The 20,848-nt window shown below is 35.9% G+C and overlaps 1 protein-coding gene across 1 annotated transcript in view; it reads left to right on the top strand.

Annotated features, from left to right (window-relative positions):
* Positions 1-20,235, top strand: part of commd8 (COMM domain containing 8) — a 59,214-nt gene extending 38,979 nt beyond the window's left edge. Inside the window, exons 4-5 of the mRNA XM_015345168.2 lie at positions 1,156-1,311; positions 19,945-20,235. Of these exons, the coding sequence (XP_015200654.2) occupies positions 1,156-1,311; positions 19,945-19,965 (177 nt within the window). The 3' untranslated portion in view covers positions 19,966-20,235. The remainder of the gene's footprint in view (positions 1-1,155; positions 1,312-19,944) is intronic.
* Positions 20,236-20,848: the final 613 nt, after the last annotated feature.

Raw genomic sequence — 20,848 nt, 5'->3', positions numbered from 1 at the left:
TGAAATAAAGTATTTTTTCATATTGTATTGTTACAGTTACGGTATCTATGATAAGTATTTCCTTTTTTATTTAAAAAATGATTCCAGCAGCTAAGCTCTCAACAGCTGAATCAGTGTGTGGTCATGCCATTCAACACCTGGTCGGTAAAAGCATGTGGTCATGTTTACTCTGATTAATTGTAAGACGGGGGAAAGTTTTAATAGCTGAAATGTATCCTCAGGGTGCAGTCCTGAAAATGTAACTTGGCAGTAGGTTGATGAGGAATTAAGTTTCTTGATGAAAACTTGGACTTCATGGGTAATGGAACCTTGAAATGCAAAGGTTAGTCATGCAGTGTTGAAGTAACAAAACTAGGCTAAATCTTTGGTTAATTCATCAATTACTGCCACATCCACTAAGCATTACTTTCTTATTCACGTCATTGCACTCTGTTATGAAAAGAACATGTAGCTGTTTGGCACAAGAGGGAAATGAATTTCTTGTGGCTAATGGATTTCTGCAACATTAAAGTATCCTAGTGCTACTGCAAGGCAAGATAAAATAATCTATATTAGACGGTGCTATAACACAATCTTATGAAGAGATATATTCTGATGATTACATTTTCTGCTGACAAGAATATTAAACTAAACACCCTGCAAGAGCCCCTGTTCATCTTTTTTTAGTAACCATTTTTACATTACTTTTTCTATACAAGTTAATTTTTAAAGGTACTGTACCACACATTTAGAAGATTGTAAGGAATTGGTTACTTTCAACCAAATGAAAAAAGGCCTATGTTAATGCTTTTAGTTACAAATTAATTTATAACTCATGGGTTTTGGGAGGATGTGGGCATCAGACTTGGTTGAAAACCAATTGGAATGCATAGGGCTAGCAAGACAGCAATGCTAACTACTGTGTCACTGTGCCACCCTATTGGAATACATAAGTCTTAAACCACAGAAGGTAACATACAGCTGTATGTAAAATGAAGACAACAGTTAAAAGTCCTGCAGGTGACTTACTATGTAATGTAGACTGTTGATTCTGTTACTTCAGTTATTGTTTCATTGTGTGCTGATTAAGACAATATTACTAAATGTTTAGATTTGTGTTTGGTACATTAGAGACTCCATTGAATAATGATTTATTGTTTTTTTTTTCTTGCCTAGTTGGCGCTGTCAAGTGATAAGATCTCATCACTGCAGATACCGCTGCTCAACCTTGATTTGGACACCAAAGAGAATGGAGTTCTTAAGCCTCTGTCCATAGAAATGAATCGGGAGGAGCTGCAGAACTTAATAAACTCATTGGAGTCAGCAAACAAGGTACCCATTTTTTAAAAAGATTTTTTGGAGGTCATCACACTGTAAATAACCAAAGAAGATTAATTTCAATCACTTAAACATTTGCTTACATATTAATGTAGTTAATTTACTAGCATTTTACAAGCGTTATCTTGAAAATATAGGTTTAAGATGGCTGTAAGCTAAGCTTCATGCCATCTACATTTAATGTAAGGTAGCCCTGAACCTTAATGTATGGTAGTGTAGTAACTAAACTGGATTCTTGTATCTTCACTGTCTCGCTAAACCTATGTTTAATATATTTACAGTGCCTTGCGAAAGTATTCGGCCCCCTTGAACTTTTCAACCTTTTGCCACATTTCAGGCTTCAAACATAAAGATATAAATTTTTTATTTTATGTGAAGAATCACCAATAAGTGGGACACAATTGTGAAGTGGAACGAAATCTATTGGATTTTTGAAACTTTTTTAACTAATAAAAAAATGAAAAGTGGGGCGTGCAAAATTATTCGGCCCCTTTACTTTCAGTGCAGCAAACTCACTCCAGAAGTTCAGCGAGGATCTCTGAATGATCCAATGTTGTCCTAAATGACTGATGGTGATAAATAGAATCCACCTGTGTGTAATCAAGTCTCTGTATAAATGCACCTGCTCTGTGATAGTCTCAAGGTTCTGTTGAAAGCGCAGAGAGCATCATGAAGACCAAGGAACACACCAGGCAGGTCCGTAATACTGTTGTGGAGAAGTTCAAAGCCGGATTTGGATACAAAAAGATTTCCCAAGCTTCAAACATCCCAAGGAGCACTGTGCAAGCGATCATCTTGAAATGGAAGGAGTATCAGACCACTGCAAATCTACCAAGACCTGGCCGTCCCTCTAAACTTTCAGCTCAGACAAGGAGAAGACTGATCAGAGATGCAGCCAAGAGGCCCATGATCACTCTGGATGAACTGCAGAGAACTACAGCTGAGGTGGGAGAGTCTGTCCATAGGACAACAATCAGTCTTACACTGCACAAATCTGGCCTTTATGGAAGAGTGGCAAGAAGAAAGCCATTTCTCAAAGATATCCATAAAAAGTCTCGTCTAAAGTTTGCCACAAGCCACCTGGGAGACACCCCAAACATGTGGAAGAAGGTGCTCTGGTCAGATGAAACCAAAATCGAACTTTTTGGCCACAATGCAAAACGATATGTTTGGCGTAAAAGCAACACAGCTCATCACCCTCAACACACCATCCCCACTGTCAAACATGGTGGTGGCAGCATCATGGTTTGGGCCTGCTTTTCTTCAGCAGGGACAGGGAAGATGGTTAAAATTGAGGGGAAGATGGATGCAGCCAAATACAGGACCATTCTGGATGAAAACCTGTTGGAGTCTGCAAAAGACCTGAAACTGGGACGGAGATTTATCTTCCAACAAGACAATGATCCCAAACATACAGCAAAATCTACAAAGGAATGGTTCACAAATAAACGTATCCAGGTGTTTGAATGGCCAAGTCAAAGTCCAGACCTGAATCCAATCGAGAATCTGTGGAAAGAGCTGAAAACTGCTGTTCACAAACGCTCTCCATCCAACCTCACTGAGCTCGAGCTGTTTTGCAAGGAAGAATGGGCAAGAATTTCAGTCTCTCGATGTGCAAAACTGATAGAGACATACCCCAAGCGACTTGCAGCTGTAATCGCAGCAAAAGGTGGCTCTACAAAGTATTAACGCAAGGGGGCCGAATAATTTTGCACGCCCCACTTTTCATTTTTTTATTAGTTAAAAAAGTTTCAAAAATCCAATAGATTTCGTTCCACTTCACAATTGTGTCCCACTTGTTGGTGATTCTTCACATAAAATAAAAAATTTATATCTTTATGTTTGAAGCCTGAAATGTGGCAAAAGGTTGAAAAGTTCAAGGGGGCCGAATACTTTCGCAAGGCACTGTATGTAGAATAAAAAAGCATATTCTCCTTGTTCAACAAGAATAAGCAACAAGTTTGTGCCAGAAATGAAATGTGTTGGGAGTACAAGAGTGACACCAAAATCTTTGGATGAGGAGGAAGATAGTAGCTTTGTGCTGTAAAGTGCCCATGAGTGGCCCATGTAGGGAGAAAGAAAAGAAAGGGCAGAAAAGGATGAGGGTCTTTGAGACTTTGATTTTAATAGAATGAGAATGATGGCAAAGAACAGAGAATCAATGGTGAAAGTAGGAGAATGTGGGGAACTGGTAAGATTGGAATGGGCGGCGATAGGTGAGGGGGGAATTGTAACATTGAAAAGCTGAGGATGTCACAGATTTTGGAAGATAGAGAAGATCTGAGAATTATTGATGAATGAATGGATGATAGGTTGAAAAGTCTAAAGTTTGCTAATGCCTTAGAGTATTTCCTCAGACAGTTATCAAAATGTGATGTTTTTGATTTGGTTGAAGTAATTATGGAATGAGACTGTAATAGCATCCATGACCCTCTTCCTACAACAGTTCCATTCAGTTGTTGTTCTTTTGATGTTGAAAACTTCAGTGTTCATCAAATTCCTGAGTATTTCTCCAATAGATAGATGATAGATACTTTATTGATCCTGTGAGGGAAATTGCAGAGCAACAGCAGCTTAGCACAGTCAACACAGCACATTGTAATGAAATGATATAATAATATAACAATACAATACATACAGTACAGTCAGTGAGAAGTGCACTAAAAAGAGGTGCTCACACCATAGAATATGCAAAATAAACAGAACAGTACACAAAAAAGTTGTATCGCACATTATAAATATAAAAATATATTGCAAAAGTCCCTAGCACATATTGCACAAAAACAGTTGTAAACAGGAAAAAACAGATGTAGCAGAGAGTTTAATGTTTAGTCCAAAAATGGGTCAATGTCAATGTTGCCCCTGCCCAGACCATTAGTGGATGAGTTCTACAGTCTTATGGCAGAAGGCAAGAATGACCTTCTGTAGCGCTCCCTGTCACACCATGGTTGGATCAGCCTTTTGCTGAACACGCTCTTCATTCTTACAAGCATGTCATAGAGGGGATGGGAGACGTGGTCCATGATGGCCATTAATTTTAACACTACCTCCAGGTTAGTTCAGGTCCAGGTCCAGGTCACACCCAATGACTTAACTTGCTCTTCTGATGAGCTTGTTCAGCCTTTTAGCATCCCCAGCTCTAATCCCAGAGCTCCAGAACACTACCACGTAGAAAATGGCGCTCACGACAGCCGACTGATAGAACATATGGAGCATCTTTCTACACACATTGAAGTACCTTAGCCTCCTCAAGAAGTAAAGTTGGCTCTGACCCTTCTTGTAGATGGCCTCGGTGTCTTTTAACCATTCCAGTCTCTCGTCGATGTGCACTTCCAGGTACTAACACTGTAGTAGGGATGTGCTTTTAGATCAGTATAGAGACATGCAGTTTAAGAAATGCATGTCTACTGTCCATGTTTTGCATCAAATATATTCACTAAGCCGTATATCTTGCAGTATTTGAATTTTCCGAATCAGAATCTCTGAAAAATCATCTATAGTGCCTGGAAAAAGTATTCATATCCTTCCTATGGGTATTGCAAAATGATACATAGAATTTTTTTTTAATTAAGATTTTACTCAAAAGCTGAATGCTCAAACTGATGTCTTTTAAAGGTAAGATAAATTATGGTATGCCCAGTCCTCTCTATTCATGGGGGACACATTCCTGAACTGTCTGCAGAAAATGAAAAATGTACTGTATATACTGGGAAGTGGCTCTCCTATACCATATACCATGGGTATATCTAAAACATCACACAAATCATTGTAAATCGTAAATGGCGCTGATTGTTTCCTGACTTTGCAGATTTATGTTCTAGATTCTGTTTGTTTTGGATGCTTCATTCTTTTCTCTGTAAGAAGTCTGAATTACAGTTACAGAATTATGTCTTTCCTTTAGTTTTAAATTCGTCAGACTGATCTCTCCAGTACGTTAACAAAATATATCCAGGTGCTGGGCAGCTCCACTAAAATCAACCAAGTGTGGAGCTTATTAAATGAAATTGCTGAAGGGAAATTGTTTTGGGTCATTTAAATGACCTATACAGTATCACGCCATTCCTTTTCCTAGTGGAAATTGAGGTGTGGAATAATTAGTATAACCGCTTATGTATATTTGACTGCATTTTAAGATAAATTAGTGCTGTCTTTGCCAGTACAGTAGTATGTTTCTTTCAGTTGAGCTACAGCAGCATCAGGGCGCCAAGTGAAAACCTGCTTAAACACGTCATTTTTTTCTCTACTGTTCAGTACTTTTTGAACTGGGGGCACTGTGCAAGTGCACATTGGGTAATCTGGGCATCTCATCAGTCCAGTTTTAGATTTAAATATGGATCTGGAGTTGTACAGTTAGTTACCTGTGCATTTATTTGTTATGGTGTGCAGATATGTTTTTTTAAAAATAGTAATGCTTAAATATAAACTCCTTTTTTTTCCATAAGTTCATACTGCACATTAAGTGTTTTAGATAGGGTATTGTCTAACATCTGGCACTCCAATGGACTTCTAGGGTTTATTAATATGTTACATGCTGTGTAAGAAAAGGTGAATCACTGTCTATAACCACCTGAGACGTTGTATAAGTGCACAATATAAGTGTACAAACTCTGGATTGATCTGAATATAAATAAACATTTTACAGGTCATAAATAGGTAATCGAAAGTAAGCTGTAAATTTAAGGTAAAAATTCTGTAAAAATACATTTACTAGAGGGTGTGAAACATGAATGTGCTAGGGGAACTGGAATATGCTTGCTGAAAATACAAATAGAATCTTAAATTTTATTTATAGTTGTTCAGTACATATCTTTTAAAGCCATTTAGTCTGTTTTTGTCTTGAAAATACTACAAAAATCCTATTAACTGAGTTATCCAATGTGTTATTGATGGCTCTGGTTACATCTACTGTGCTAACTTCTTCTGAGTGCTACGTTTGATCATAATACTGTAATGTTATGTATCTCAGGGACCTAGAAGGCATCATAAGTAGGCTGGGCAAACGATTTTTAAATTTTTTTAAAAAGAAATAAAAAATGAGATATAATGATGTGTTCCTGCTTAACTTAGACATTGCACGACTTTAAAACCTATAAAAATGGGTTACGAGAGTTAAAAACCACTTTTTATGCGCGAAAAATGGGTGATTTTTCTTCCTCGTGATCAGCTCAGAATCTCTGTGTACGCTGTAAGGTTTTTACTTCTTAATTAAACGTTTAAAATACACGAATTTCATAAAGACAGCACACGTTTCGAAGAGAAAAAATCCCATTCTTTTCTCTTCCTGTTGTGTGAAACTCATCAGCAGGTCTTTTTTTCCCAATCAGAGGCTCTGAAAATAGCGTACCGCCCACTGCGCTCCGTCAGAGAGGGGCGCGGCACCGAGAGAGGGAGGAGGCGCGGAGCGCAGCAGCACAGAACGAACGTTCTACTGCCTGGAGCGCTTATGGCAGCGATCGCGTCTGCATTTATAACTTAGTTTTTAAAATTAATCAAGCAATATGAACCATCTCTTTTTACTTTTAAGTCACTTAATTATCATTAAGCACAGCTTTCTCACCACCTCGACTACTTTTTGATACCATCCTTAGACAAAGCAGAAACTTCTTGTTCTGTCTAATGACATTACAAGTGGAAAGATTACAGAATTTAATCGTCTTTAAATTTGTTACGTTATACATTTTAGAAACGTTTCATCCATACAAACACCACAAAACTATTCTCGATTGTATTTCTGAATGGTATGTTACACTTAGTTCACTGTTTTAATTACACCTAATTAAGAAAGTTAGGTGTTAGCATAAACTATTAGCAATCAATATTAAATTTAGCACTGTAATAAGTTGTTGCACTTTCCCCCGCATCTTGTAAAAATATATTTTCATTGTTCAAATATACATTAAATCTGACTAATTAAATATAATTCAAAATATTTTGCTAACAATGTTAACTGTTTATAAATAATAAAATGTATTAACTAAAGAGTAGGATGGCACAGTTGTTAGTATGCTTTTTGTTTTGTTTCTTTTTCATAAATACAACAGTAGTACCTGATGTCTCAGCGCCTTTCAAAATTAAATTATGCATGCAAACCTGTGAACTAGAAAGATAACTAAGATATCCATCCATTTATAATGGTGGCAAAGTGGTTAGCATTGCTATCTTGGAGCACTGGGGTCCTAGATTCAATTCCTGCCATCCTGTGTGTGTGGGGTTTGCATGTTCTCTCTGGGTTACATGGTTTTTCTCCATATGTGTGATATGACTCCCTCTCGCACTCCAAAACATACTGGTAAGTTAATTGGTTTATGGGAAAACTGGCCCTGGTGTGTGTGTGTTTGTGTCTGTCTGTCCTGTGATGGACTGGCGCTATGTCCAGGGTGTATTCTGCCTTGTGTCCGTTGCTTACTGGGATAGGCTCCTAATCCTCTGTACTGGATAAAGAGATTAGAAATGGATGGAAGTAAAGGCACTGTGTGGATTGAACTATACTCAGTGTTAGAAACCCACTATGAAATGGCAGAATCTCACTGAGAATAAAATATTTTATATTGCTGGCTTAAGTAAACAGCCTTTCCACCTCTCTTGCACATCAGTATCCATACCTAGTTATTTAAACAAATTGCCTCTAATTATAAACATCTTAATATGCTGGCTCTGTGGATCCGCATCAGCGATGTTTGCCCATTCCTTCAATTCATGTGCATCCAACACACAGTTCAATGCTAGCAACTACACAAAATCTAAAATACAATCCTCATTTCAGTATCTATGTAAACATACAGTCTGTTAACTTCATCATCTTCATCAAAAGTATGCCTAACCCCATTAGGAAGTGTTCTTGTTATCAGTGTATTCCTCAGCTATCCCAAAATTATCTTCTTACCAACATCTCTAGTTTTTTATCCTGCAATAACTCAGCCAACACTTAAATCTCGAAAAGCTGCTTGTGTTCATTTCTTTAAATCACAATATCATGTGTAAATACTGTCCATATAATACTCTGCATTGTGGCATAATAGTTTATTTTAAAGGGAACTAGTGAAACTAAGAACTAGAGAAATCAAGAAAGGCTTTTTTTTCTAGAATTAATAAATGCACATCCTGTTCACTGGGGAAATTAAATCCACACTGAGCAATCTTCAATATGTTCAGAATATGACAGCGAGAATCCTATCAGGGATGCATTACACCTGTTTTCAAGTCCTTGCATTGGTTACCTATCAGGTTTCGAGTCAACTTCAAAATCCTCATCCTCATTCAGTACCTACAGTATATGGCTTATTATCTGTCTACTCCCCACCTTTGTCCGTCTGACTCTGGTCTTCTAGCTGTCCTCAAGAACATCTACATTCTGTGGGTGACAGGGTCTTCTCTAGCTGCACCCCAGAGCTCTCAATTTGTATTCCCAGTGATATCAGTCACGTACCCTGAGTGCATTTAAATCTAACCTCAGAACCTTTCTTTTCAGAAGACTTAGTGTCTGTATCTGCTTCATTTTCTAATTTTGGTAGCACCTCTAACTGCTTGTCTTTCTTATATGTATTTACTTTGTAATCTGTGGTCCTTTTATCTGTTTTTACATCTACTGTATTGCTTTGAGATGCCACCTTTAATGTTGATATATCAAATAAAGTTTTTTATTATTGTTATAGAGAAACATGATCAGTTTTCCCTGGTCCAGATAAAAAGATCTAAAGCATACTAGTTTGTCACTCTTCTCATTCCCTTTGCTAAATAACTTTTCATACTAATCTGATCAATCTAACTGCCTGTTTTCTGTGCTTTCTCTATCCTGCTAGATTTGCAATTATTCTGAACATTTTCTTCTTGAAATAACTCATTTCTAAATACCTTTTTTCACTGTTAACATCTTGCAGCAAAGCTGCGACAAAATATACACTTAGCACAGTTCATCCTGCTACCAACATTGAATAACAAAATCTTAAGATTTCTATATTTATGTCTTTATTTAGTGGTTTCATTAGTGACAAAGGCTAAACTTTCTTGGAAAAATGTCTTTTATGTGTTGCAGAAAAAACTGACTTGCTTTAACAAAGTATGTTTACAAATCCTTTCACCTGGCAATCTACCTGAATGCCCAACTATCTGAGAAGCCCTCCATGAAACCATGGTTGCTATTAATTCATTTAGGGCTTATTGACAGAATTGCTGTTTTTTATGCATGCTAATTTTCTGATTCCTCACTCTGTTTCATGTTTATAGATAAGACTTTATTGATCGTGAAGGGAAATTGATGTACATGATGAATATGTTTGCATGTTCTTTTGTAACATACACCTTTTTGTGATTTTTTTTGTATATCTAAGCAAGTGTTCCTGCATCCCTCTTCTGCACTTTAGTCATGGCTTTTTTTCTGTTTGCTTATTTCAAAGCAACACCTGCTCCATTTCTAAAACTTTTTACTCATGTGCATTTTTGTATTTTTTACACCTCTAGCACTTTAACATCCTGAATTTTCATTTGCCTTAATTTGTAGAATGAACTTGAGTTTTAGCCTAAAGAAGTTTTCATTATCTTTTGTTTCTTGTCCTACAACTGTTATTATTGATCACCGAATTATTGTTCTTAACATGACTTCATTCAGCCTTTCCTGAACGTCTATGACAGGCAGAGAGAGTGCTGTTTCTGGTGCGATCTTTTGCTGCTGACATTTCACTGTTTTAAACGAACAAGAAATTAGATTGCTCATAGATCACTTATCCTATATAAACACAGCGTAATTGCCCTCCGAAAATCCTCTTTTTCTTGTTCGTTTTAGAGACCTTGATCGAAACTGATTTTAGATGTCAGAAAGGATTTCTTTTCTCTGTATTTCCTACATTGCTTTGTCGAGATTTTAACTTTATATCTAGGCTCAGATTTCAACTATAAATCGTACAGTAATTAATAGCAGTAAATACTGATGTTTTGCGCCCTCTTACCACAAAAATATATATGTTTTGTAGCTGGGATGAACTTTATTTCATACGCGTAGCTACTGCGATTCGGACACGGACGGTTAAACATGGCGGCAAATCAGACACCCAGAAGGGGGGGGGGGGGGGGGCGTTTTCTCGCCTCCATAACTAAAATGCCAAATAGGAGTGGCTTAAGCGACATACACAGTCGTGTAACTGACAGTTTGAGGTAGCCTATCGTGTAAATTTCGCTTTGTTGCTGATAGGTTAAGCTTTCGAAACTCTGCCCCAAAGTCATGTGACTGATTTTTCGCCCTGTTTCGTTGGTTAAACGCAATGATCACAAGCACCACCATGGTAACTGGGATGTGTAGTTTTTAATTCCGTTTGAATTATAACTGTACGTACTGTCTTCGTATTTGGCCAGGGCTTTAAAGAGAGGGCGCGCCAAAAATTTTCGGTGCCGTCGTCTCCGCTTTAAAGGTACCCCCGTCGCGGAAGAATTCGATCTCGGGACGTTTGCCCAGCGTATCATAAGCACTGCTTGACCAAGGCATGTCTCTCTATAAGGACAGTTTATTTTTAACCTGCTAGCTAGGATAATACAGTAGGTTTCATTGCTATATTTTTACAGATGAAATGACAAAGCATATTTGTACAATAATAATTTTGTATATAAATGTAAAAAAAAAACGTTTTTGCCATTTATACATGTTAATAGAAATTCAAACAGCAAATGAGAGCATAATAAACATTATTCAAAAATATGTATATCTGTGTTAAATATATCTTGATGCTAGTTGTTAGCTAAAATGTTTGGTTCTCAGTCATATTTTATTTACTTTTGTAATATATCCTATATTTCAAACTCCATTAATATGGCTTTTTTAAAATTAAGAATTATGTGTAGTCTTATTTCAGTTATTTTGTTTTAATTGCTAATTGTAATTAAAACTTTGTAGTTTTGCTGTATTTTTATTTATGAATAAGATTTTTTTATCTTTATGCTAAACCCATTTGGAATCCCCAGTTAATCATCCTCTTGGCTTTCTGTTGCAATCTGCAAATAAGCGTGAGAGAGATGAATTCAACATGGATGCATTCTCCCAAATGTGAATGTTCATGCCATCTGCTTTACAGTACTAACAGCAAATTTAAGGCATCGGATAAAAGATATCAGCTGCCATGATAACACTGAAAGTTTACAGATGCTCAGCCATCTATAAGTGTGCTATTATTTAGTTATCTGAGGAATTCCTGTCTCATTTAAAAAAGCACACAACTCAAGGAGCACTTGGCCAAATGAGAACTGCATCTCAGGAGCTCACATTTAATATGGGGAAATTACAAACCCAGAGGTACCAGAGCTACAAAACCCAGCCTCTGCTTCACATTACAGCCTTCAGAAGCTGAACTAAGCTATGGGTTTATACAGATTGTTTAACTGTAAATAAGATACTGTAAAATGAATTGTGCTACACAAATTAATAGGGATAATCATCTTCTTCTTAATGGCGAGTTTTTTTAATATACAGTAGATATGTGTACTGTATATATGGAAATTGCTCAATGTATATTAGGACCATCTCTTATATCAATGTGGTAAAACAGTGTAGTTGTTAGTATTTTTCATTGATGCAAAAACATGCAATGCAAATGTTTTGTTACTGAACACAATAAGAGCGTGAATTCACTGCCTCTCCACTATTTTTTAAGTTTATCAGTCACAAAGATTGTTTTATTCATGACACAGGTGCATTTACATCACGGGACAGGTGTTCAGGCAAGGAAATAACAAACATAGAAATGGGTTACACACAAGTCTGTGCCGTCACCCAGATATGGAAGTAATACCAAAACCTTGTCAGTGCCTAGAAGCAAAATGGCAGATGTCATGCAAAGCGAACATGGGCACTCTATATGTAATCCATGCCATATGTATAACAAAAGCATTTCAGTTATTCATTTACATGCAAAAGAATGCACCACCTTAAAAAAACAGATTTTACCACATGTTCATGTGTTTTCTAGTGCACAAAAGAGAATGCAGAAATAGTAGAGAGGGTCATGCTTAGCATTTAGATTCAAAAACTGTGAAAAGCTATCATTAACATTTGTAGGAAATGGCTCCTGTTTCATGGAAAGTTTATTTTCATATGTAATTGTTTAAATTGCATTAAAGCAAGTGGATGTTTATACCCCGATTAGAGAGAAAGCACTGATTTAAAAATGCCTATGCATACAATAAGACACAAACATTAAGATACAAGAGAAAATCAAGCAAAAATTGAGGATAAAAACAATTGTATTGTTGGTGCAACAATGCTAGAACATACACAGATAATGATGGTCACCATCATTTTTTGTATTTTTAGTGTTAAGCCTTTCAGTCTTGCAGATGCAACCCCTCAGGAGCACTATCTGGTTCCTCTTTCTCTTTTCAGGGATGTTGCTCTTGTGTTTAGCTCCATCGTATCTTCCTTAATCATCTCTCATTCAACTAATCTCTTACTAGAGTATTCAATCCAACTCAGTCCATGTCGCCCAATCTTGAAACCCTCCAATCTATTACTATACAATATACTAACTGTACCAGCTGGCTCTGTTTGCCAAGGGATGCAGTTCTCCGATTTCTTTCCACCTGTGTCCCTGACAAGGCAGCAGGAAGTTTTTTGATCTTTCACTCATTCTCGCAAACCCTCTCTGAACCCATACACTTGTCTGGTGCTGGGAATAGCACAGGGTTACACAGGACTACAGCTGTGCTGTCTAGACTCTTTCTATCTTATCAGTGGGGAGAAGCTACTCCACTACCCTACTGTCCTATTCCTCCAGGAACCAACGCCTCCTGTCAGCCATGGTTCAGCTGACCAACCCTGTTCCTCAGCAATCCACTTCAACCCTGTTGCACTTGACGAATGAACTATCACAGAATCTTTCTGTCCAGCACTTGTGGTGTCCCTCAGTATAGCCTAAGCTGTTTTTTCTGCAAGTCTCCTTTGCTTGTTGAGTCACATAAGCTTTTTGTATATTGGTTCAACCTTTAGCACTTGATAACTCCCTGTGGAGCTCTCACTCTTCTTCCTCTCCGTCTTAACCCAGGACACAGACTTCAGTCCTTCAGTCCTTTTGCTCCTAGCTGTTCTTACAACCATCTCACTAATCCAAGTCTAGTACACAAAAACAAACTTGATTAATATTTATCAGATTGCTTTCATTAATAATGTCACATGAGCTTTTAAATAACTCCATCTGTGATATATTGTAGATTGGGATAGCATTAGGGTTTTCTTTTCTCAAAGAACTTCTGAATTTGCTTAGACATTCAACTTCTGAGTATGAAAATAACTATTTCAAAATGTGTCTCCATCTTATTTTAATTTCACAAAAAGTTTTTTTATATTTGTCAGCTCCTTCAAAAAAGCAGGCAATCCATAAAGTGCCAATGAGATGTAAGAGTGTCTGGGGATGTAGTAGCAGATGTGTGTTTAAGTTTTTGTTCACTGCTGAGATCTGCTATTCTTGCCCTGACAGTTTTCAAAGGTGTCCTGGCAGTGGCAAGGAAATGGCCGGTTGAACGGCCCATGTAGGTGTGTGCTATTGAAGGTGACAGCTCTGAGCTGTGAAAACTGCCATGTGCAATTTGCTAGAGAGCAAGTAAAATGCAAGCAGTTGTGTGAAGAGTAGAGCAATAAAACATAAAGGATGCTGAACATTATTCACCTCAATTTCATTCCATTTGTGTTTCTTATTAGCAAATCTGTCTTGTTAAACAGATTGCTTAATTAATTTACTTCAGGGACATTTCATGCCTTTCATGCATTTCATTAAAAGGTAACATTTTGGGGCATTACTATTGTTGTGCCAGAAAAAATGGCATCAGCTGAGCATTTGTGTGTTGAAAGTAATCTTTATTAATATGCATATGGAAGTTTTGCATCGTATGGCACAAGACTTAAAAACCAACATTTACAATGCTCTTTTATATAGTTGAACAAACAACAAGATACACTCCTAAATGACTCTCTGCTTGATTTGTGGCTATATATGGTCATTCTAAAAAGACTACCATTACATACTGTATATATTCTTTACTGCCATCTTGCATGACAAGCTGAATTGACCCTTTGTTCCAGGAGAGGTCATTCGGTCATTTCCCTGAGAACTATGTCAGCTGTGCGTAAAGACATCATGTGGCTATGTTATCTTTTGAGACCAGATATCCTAAAAGGATATGTAGTTAACAATATATAATACAAACTTATAGTAAAAAACTTTTTGTTAATTCCCTCACTACCAATAGTCACTGTGCCTATAGATGGTAAGACAGTTTGACAGTCTGTGATTTGAGCTAGCGTATTAATAATGGTTTTATTCTGATTTTGAAACAGTGTAACTTCTTTCTGTCGTATGTAATAGTTTCAGTTTACATCTAAGTACGTTTTATTTGTCATCATTAAATTTTTAACTGTAGTTACTATAGCATCCATTTGCTATTTAAATGTTGAGAATATAGTGCTAAATTAATTTTTAGTTTATAACATAACCAGCTCTCTGAAAACACATTTTGCAAATTAAACTTTGAGATTAGTACTAATCTTTGAACTCTTTGGCTAATGGCAGTGTGGAACTATATTACAGAAAGGCATAAAAAGGTTTGACAACCACTGCTCTAAGCTAAGCCCAGGATGGTTCTTCTGGTCAAGGTCACAATTTCACTTTAGATTAGTCTTGCCAGATGACTACTCACAGGGAACAGTATTTTTTCATAAGAAATGAGCATTTCTGAACTCAGTGAGCCTGAAAACTCCCAGGTGATTTTTTTTCTAGCAAAATCTGAAATACTGAAATGGTGACTAGCTGCGTTTGTATGAAGTGACGCCTTATACCAATGTTACAAAGCAGAGGAATTTTAAAATTGGTAATGAAAAATTTGATTATACATGCAGGGCTTTAATCTTCTACAGTTCTTATTTTTTTGCAAAGTTTCCTTAAAATGTAAAATAAACTTTACACAGATTCAGGAAACATTTAATAATCTTATATGATTTGAAGAACAGAATTCCATATTTATTAAAACAGCCATGCAAGCCACAAAGCCTGCATATTTATTTTTATTTTTTTTGTTAAAAATCTAGATTATGCTCTTCTATTTAAAAGTAGGGAAAAGGAATATATATTTTTTCCTGATATTATGTGTAGGCGTGTGTATCATCGTTTATATATCAGAAATGTATTCAGACACTTTGTAGAGATTTCAAGGCTGTCTTTTTATCTATATTTAATCCTCCCATATTCACTCGGGAACACTTTTGCTCTGCAAAATTCTCTCAGCCTCTTCTTCTCACACACTCTGTCTTTCCATCTCTCTGACACGTCATTCTCAGCAGTCCCCAGTGCCTTGCACTATTTGTGGTGGTGAATACAAGGAGTTATGGAATATTCAGGTGCAGACAATCTTTTGGCATCCCTTAAAAATTGTTTTTTTGCTGTGGGAGACCTACAGTAGATTAACTAGAAGGATACTTTATCACGGAAACAGGTTGGTTCTTGGACTTGTCTGTTAACATGTTCTTGACATCTTTTTTGTGCCTAAATTTAAGTCGCTCTCATTGTTCTCAGAAGCAAAATTAAATAAGTTCCTTAATGACAGAAGACTATATTTTTACAGAGAAGGTATACGTTAATGTTGCATCCAATTACCTAGACATAAGAAAATGACTGAAGGGATCTTGTGGATGAGTATGACTAATAAAAATCATCCTCCTAAGGCCCTAAGATGCTCATTGGTGGTGACAGTGGAGCAGATTATTTTTTTTACCACTTTAAGGAAGAATGAAAGGAAATGTCTGCAATTAGGCAGTAAATTAGTTTATTTAGGTAGTTAAGAGCTAAGATGGAAAAAACACAAGACTGTTCAGAATTAGGTTTGATGTGCGAGGAGATAAAACGCTTATGGTAAGTTACTGTAGGCTTCTTAAAGCGAAACCATGTGCTGTTTCTTGCCTCTCTCATTCATCACCTTCACACACCATACATTTCTCCACCCTTTTAGATGTCCAGTTAAGTACTTTACACATTAATGTGTTTTCAGTGCTCTTTCATTGTAATTTAATTATTTTTTTTCATTTATTTTCAATTTTCAATTTCAATTTTTCATTAACCATTTCATTACAAGTTTATCACTTTCAGATATTGAATTAGAATTCATTGAATTGTATTTTTTAATTTTTAGGGAGAAATATGCCAGTTTTATTAGCCATTGATGAGTGTAAAACAGATAGCAGGAACCAAACCCCCCCTTTTTTCTTTATAATCAAGTATTTACCAACCGCTTGGGTTTCCAGGAAGGTAATTAGGTGAAACACTAAGAAACAAATTCATAAGTCCAAAATATACCTAATATATATTTACCTTTAATGTTAGATCATTTTGACAGCATTTTTCACTTCTCCACCAGCTTGATCAGATTTCCATTGACAGTGGCTTAATGGAAGTGTTCACACAGAGCAATCACTAAAATATTGTAAATTCCTTCTTTTGAATGTGAGAAACCTAATTGATCAATTTATTGGTCTATAATTACATAATTTGTTGTAATTGGATACAGTTTTTATTTGTAAATAAGGGAGAATTGCATCAATATCACAACTTCTGTAGTATTAACAACAATTGAAAGCATTCCAAAATATAAATTTCATCAATGTAAGTCATGTTTCAGTTACCATTATTACATAATGGAATCACTAAAGTCTTTAAAATTTTTTAATGTTGCTGGAAATAAACTATAAGTTGAAAACTAAAACAACAGGAGTGACTTGTTTAGTCTAGAATTAAATCCAGTCTCATATCAAGTGGAGATAAATAAGTACATTTGCATTTTAAAATGTGTGAATGAAATTGAATAACATGGTTGAACATGGACCAGCACAAAAATTTAAATTAGAATATGTCAATAGGTGACTGGACTGGCGTGTACGGATTAACCTTTTCTCAGATACTTAAAAATGGCTTCTGAACAAACTCCTAAAGTTTGAAAAAGAAAGCCTTATGAAACATCTAATGCAAAGAGGACAGTGGAGAGTGCCTTAAATTTGGAATAAAAAAAAGAATGAACTGCATCCTTGTCTGTCCTGTGATGAACTGGCGTCCCATTAAGGGTGTATCCCGCTTTCTCCTATTGCTTGCCGGAATAGCCTCTGGCTCCCCTACGACCCTTGATTGGATTAAGCAGGTAGAAAATAAATGGATGAAACTACATCTAATTTCATTTGACTACCATTGACTACCATGGCTGAAAGTAGACCATGCAGCAAGACATTGACATACAAGCAGATTTACAGTGGATAACAGATGAATTTGGGATTAAAATTCAAATTCTAGACCTATATCCTATTGAAATTGTATGGCACATGCGATAAAAGCTGATGCAAAAAATGATAGACAAAGAAAATGTTTAGTTGGAGTATTTGGTGCTTTATGAAGTGCCACAAGTTACTGAATCTAAGGGTTAATAGACTCAGTCACATGAGGATATTTACTGTTGGATCAGTTAGTTAATTATACCATAAAGATTTATTTTTTATGTCTTGTATTTTAATACATGTTGTCTTCATTCTTTTATTAAGACTTTCATTATGAACTAATTACATTTCAGGTACTCTATAGAACCTAAATTAAGTTAATTTTTTGGAAAATAAAAATAGAATTAAATTTTCTCAGCCCTAAATGACTCAGATACTCCTTTTTGCATATGAGTCAAAATATGTTCTAAATGATGTGTTTGTTTAAAAAAAGACAAATATACTTAGGCTTAAGAGTAAGGTTGGCTTCTGATGACTTCAGAAAGTATTCATCCCTTGAACAATTGCAAATGTTGTTGTGACCAGAATTTTAAATACATTGAAATCAGTGTTCTCCTTGTTTCACACAAAATAAACACTTTAAAGGGACAAAAATATTATGTAACAAATAATTATGAAAAATATCTTGTTTCCAAATGTCTTAGAAATACAGTATTCATCCCCTTTCAAGAGTCTTTTAGAAGCACCTCTTCCCACAATTACAGAATCACACATTTTACACAACTTACATCTTCTTGGGCATGTCTGTATCAGCTTTACAGATTGGGATTTGTGGATTTTTGCCCGTTCTTCCTTGTAGATTTGATCAAATTATGTCGAATTTAATGAACAGCTGTAGTGAACTGCAATCTTCAAATCCTTCCCCAAATTTACAATGGGATTTAGTTCTGGGCCACTCGAAAAAAATTTCACCTACTTATTCTGAAGCTACTACACTGTCACTTCGGATGTATGCTCGAGGTCGTTGTCCAGTTGGAATGTGAATTCCACTCAGATCTTTTGATGACCGAAGCAGGTTCCTCCCCAATGATTTCCCTGTATTGGCTCAATTCCCTCTATCCTGACAAGTGTCTGAGTACCTGCTGCAGAAAAGCATCCTCATAAAATGTTATCTTGGTGATGAGCTGTGTTCAGTTTGCACTAGACATAATGCTTTTATTCAGGCCAAATTCCTAACTTTTTGTTTCATCAGACTGCAGAATCTTTTACAACATGGTCTCAGTGTCTGCCACATGACGTTTTGCAAACTTCAGGCATGTTATTAGCTTCTGTGTAGCCACTCTCCTATAGAGAGTCTGTACAGTTCTGCAGACATTGTTGTCCTTGGACAAGTTTTCTGATCTCAACCATGGATCTCTGTAGGTCTATCATGGTGGTCATTTGGTCACTTCTATAACCAAGATACTTCTTTCCAGAATACATAGTTCCTGTGAACCGCTTGCTATAGGAAAAGTCTGGATGGTTCTGTTTTTTTTCTTCCAATTCCTAGTGATGAATCTGACTGCTCCCGGGAACATTTAGCACTCTAGATGTGTTTATACCTCTTCCCAGATCTGTGCCTCCTCACAGCTCTATCACAGAATTGTACAGACAGCTCTTTGGTCTTCGTGGTAAGGTTTCTGCTCTGACATGAGCTTTGAAGTTTGTGACCTTATATGGACATATTCCTTCTAAAATCATGTCAATCAATTGAACTGACCACAGGTGGACTTCATTCACATATTAGAGAGACAAGAAAATAAGTTGCACCTGTGCTGGATTTGGAGTGTTAGAGCAAATGGGGCAAATATTTATGGAACTGAGAGATTTTTGTATTTTTAAATTACAGGCTTTCACTTCACAATGACATAAAAATGCCCATAAATATATTTATATTTTATATTTTATTCTATATTGTATATAGAATTATTTTTTCTATTTGAGATTGCTACTAAAAATGCCAAATGCAAATGTGAAAAAATGCATGGGGGGTGAGTACATTCAGGAGGTATGGTACTGTAGGTACTCTTGAATCTTTATTAAAAGACAGAACTCAGGGTGACTACAGAAACTATTGTTTTTGGACTGTTTAATATTTCTATTTGTATCATTCTGTTTATGGTTAGACACTTCAATTGATCAAATTTATCAAATGTAACCTTGTAACTCTTACTTATAATTTACATGGCTTTACTTATTAAACTCTTTATGCTTTAAATATTGGAGTCTCATTACCTATATGTTTTACAAAAATACAGCTGACGGATATCAAGAAAAATGGTACTGACAATACGTGTCTCATTGGGTTTATTTCATCCTTACCTTTTTCTTCACCTAACAAAAATCTATTTTTTGAATCCTGACAGGTCGTACTGCAACTGAAATGAGAGGAGATAAAGGTAATCAACAGTATCTATCTCTGTGACATTTCAAAAAGAAACTGTAAGCAGAAGAGAAGCCCATGCTGACAGCTGAGGAAAGGAGGAGAGTGATGACACTGTTAGGGCTCTGAAGAAGCAAAGCGCAGTTCACTGAGATCCAAGGATGTGTGGCATGATGAAGATCTGTCTACAGGAAAATAAATCAATATTATTGACACATGGGGCCAATCCATAAAATAATTTCAAGCTTTTCATAATAAACGCCACTATGTGTAATTGCCTTCTGTTTGTGTATTTCTTAAAGTGAGACAGTTGTATTTGCTTGTGTTAGTATGATGAGTCACATTGCTCTCTTAATCAGTAATTTGTATCTTAGCATTTTTATTTCTTGTAATTGAAACTATATAAACTTGATATTTGTATTCACAGATTTGTGTAATATCTAACATTTTTTAATGTAATTTCATTTTGAAAAATAAGTCCTAAAACATTTTTGTATTTTTTTAGGGAACAGTAACTATATACAAGAATGGGCTTCCCTATGCATGTTCGGAATCTTAACATGCTTTCTATTTTGATAGAAATAACATGCTTGTGATTATCCTTTAAATAAGTAAAGCAAGAGGAAGATAATGATTTGACTTAAACTAATAAAACTTAAACATTAAGTTAACATAAAAATTAAGCTGCAAAGTTTTTTTCTTAATACTTTGTTTTTAGATTGACATGCAAAAGTATTAAGACTCTTGGACAGGTTTTGTTGCTTTAAACATTGTTGTCATACTTTAGTAGCAATTAATATAAAAAAAATAGATAATATGAAAGAAAAATTGAAAAGTCATGATTGGGTAAGTATTTAAACCATATTCCATGTGAAGCCTAAATTAAT

Source organism: Lepisosteus oculatus, chromosome 1, assembly GCF_040954835.1.
Source record: "Lepisosteus oculatus isolate fLepOcu1 chromosome 1, fLepOcu1.hap2, whole genome shotgun sequence".
NCBI lineage: Eukaryota > Metazoa > Chordata > Actinopteri > Semionotiformes > Lepisosteidae > Lepisosteus > Lepisosteus oculatus.
The sequence above is the reverse complement of the archived record's forward strand: the minus strand, read 5'-3'. Positions and strand labels throughout refer to the sequence as shown.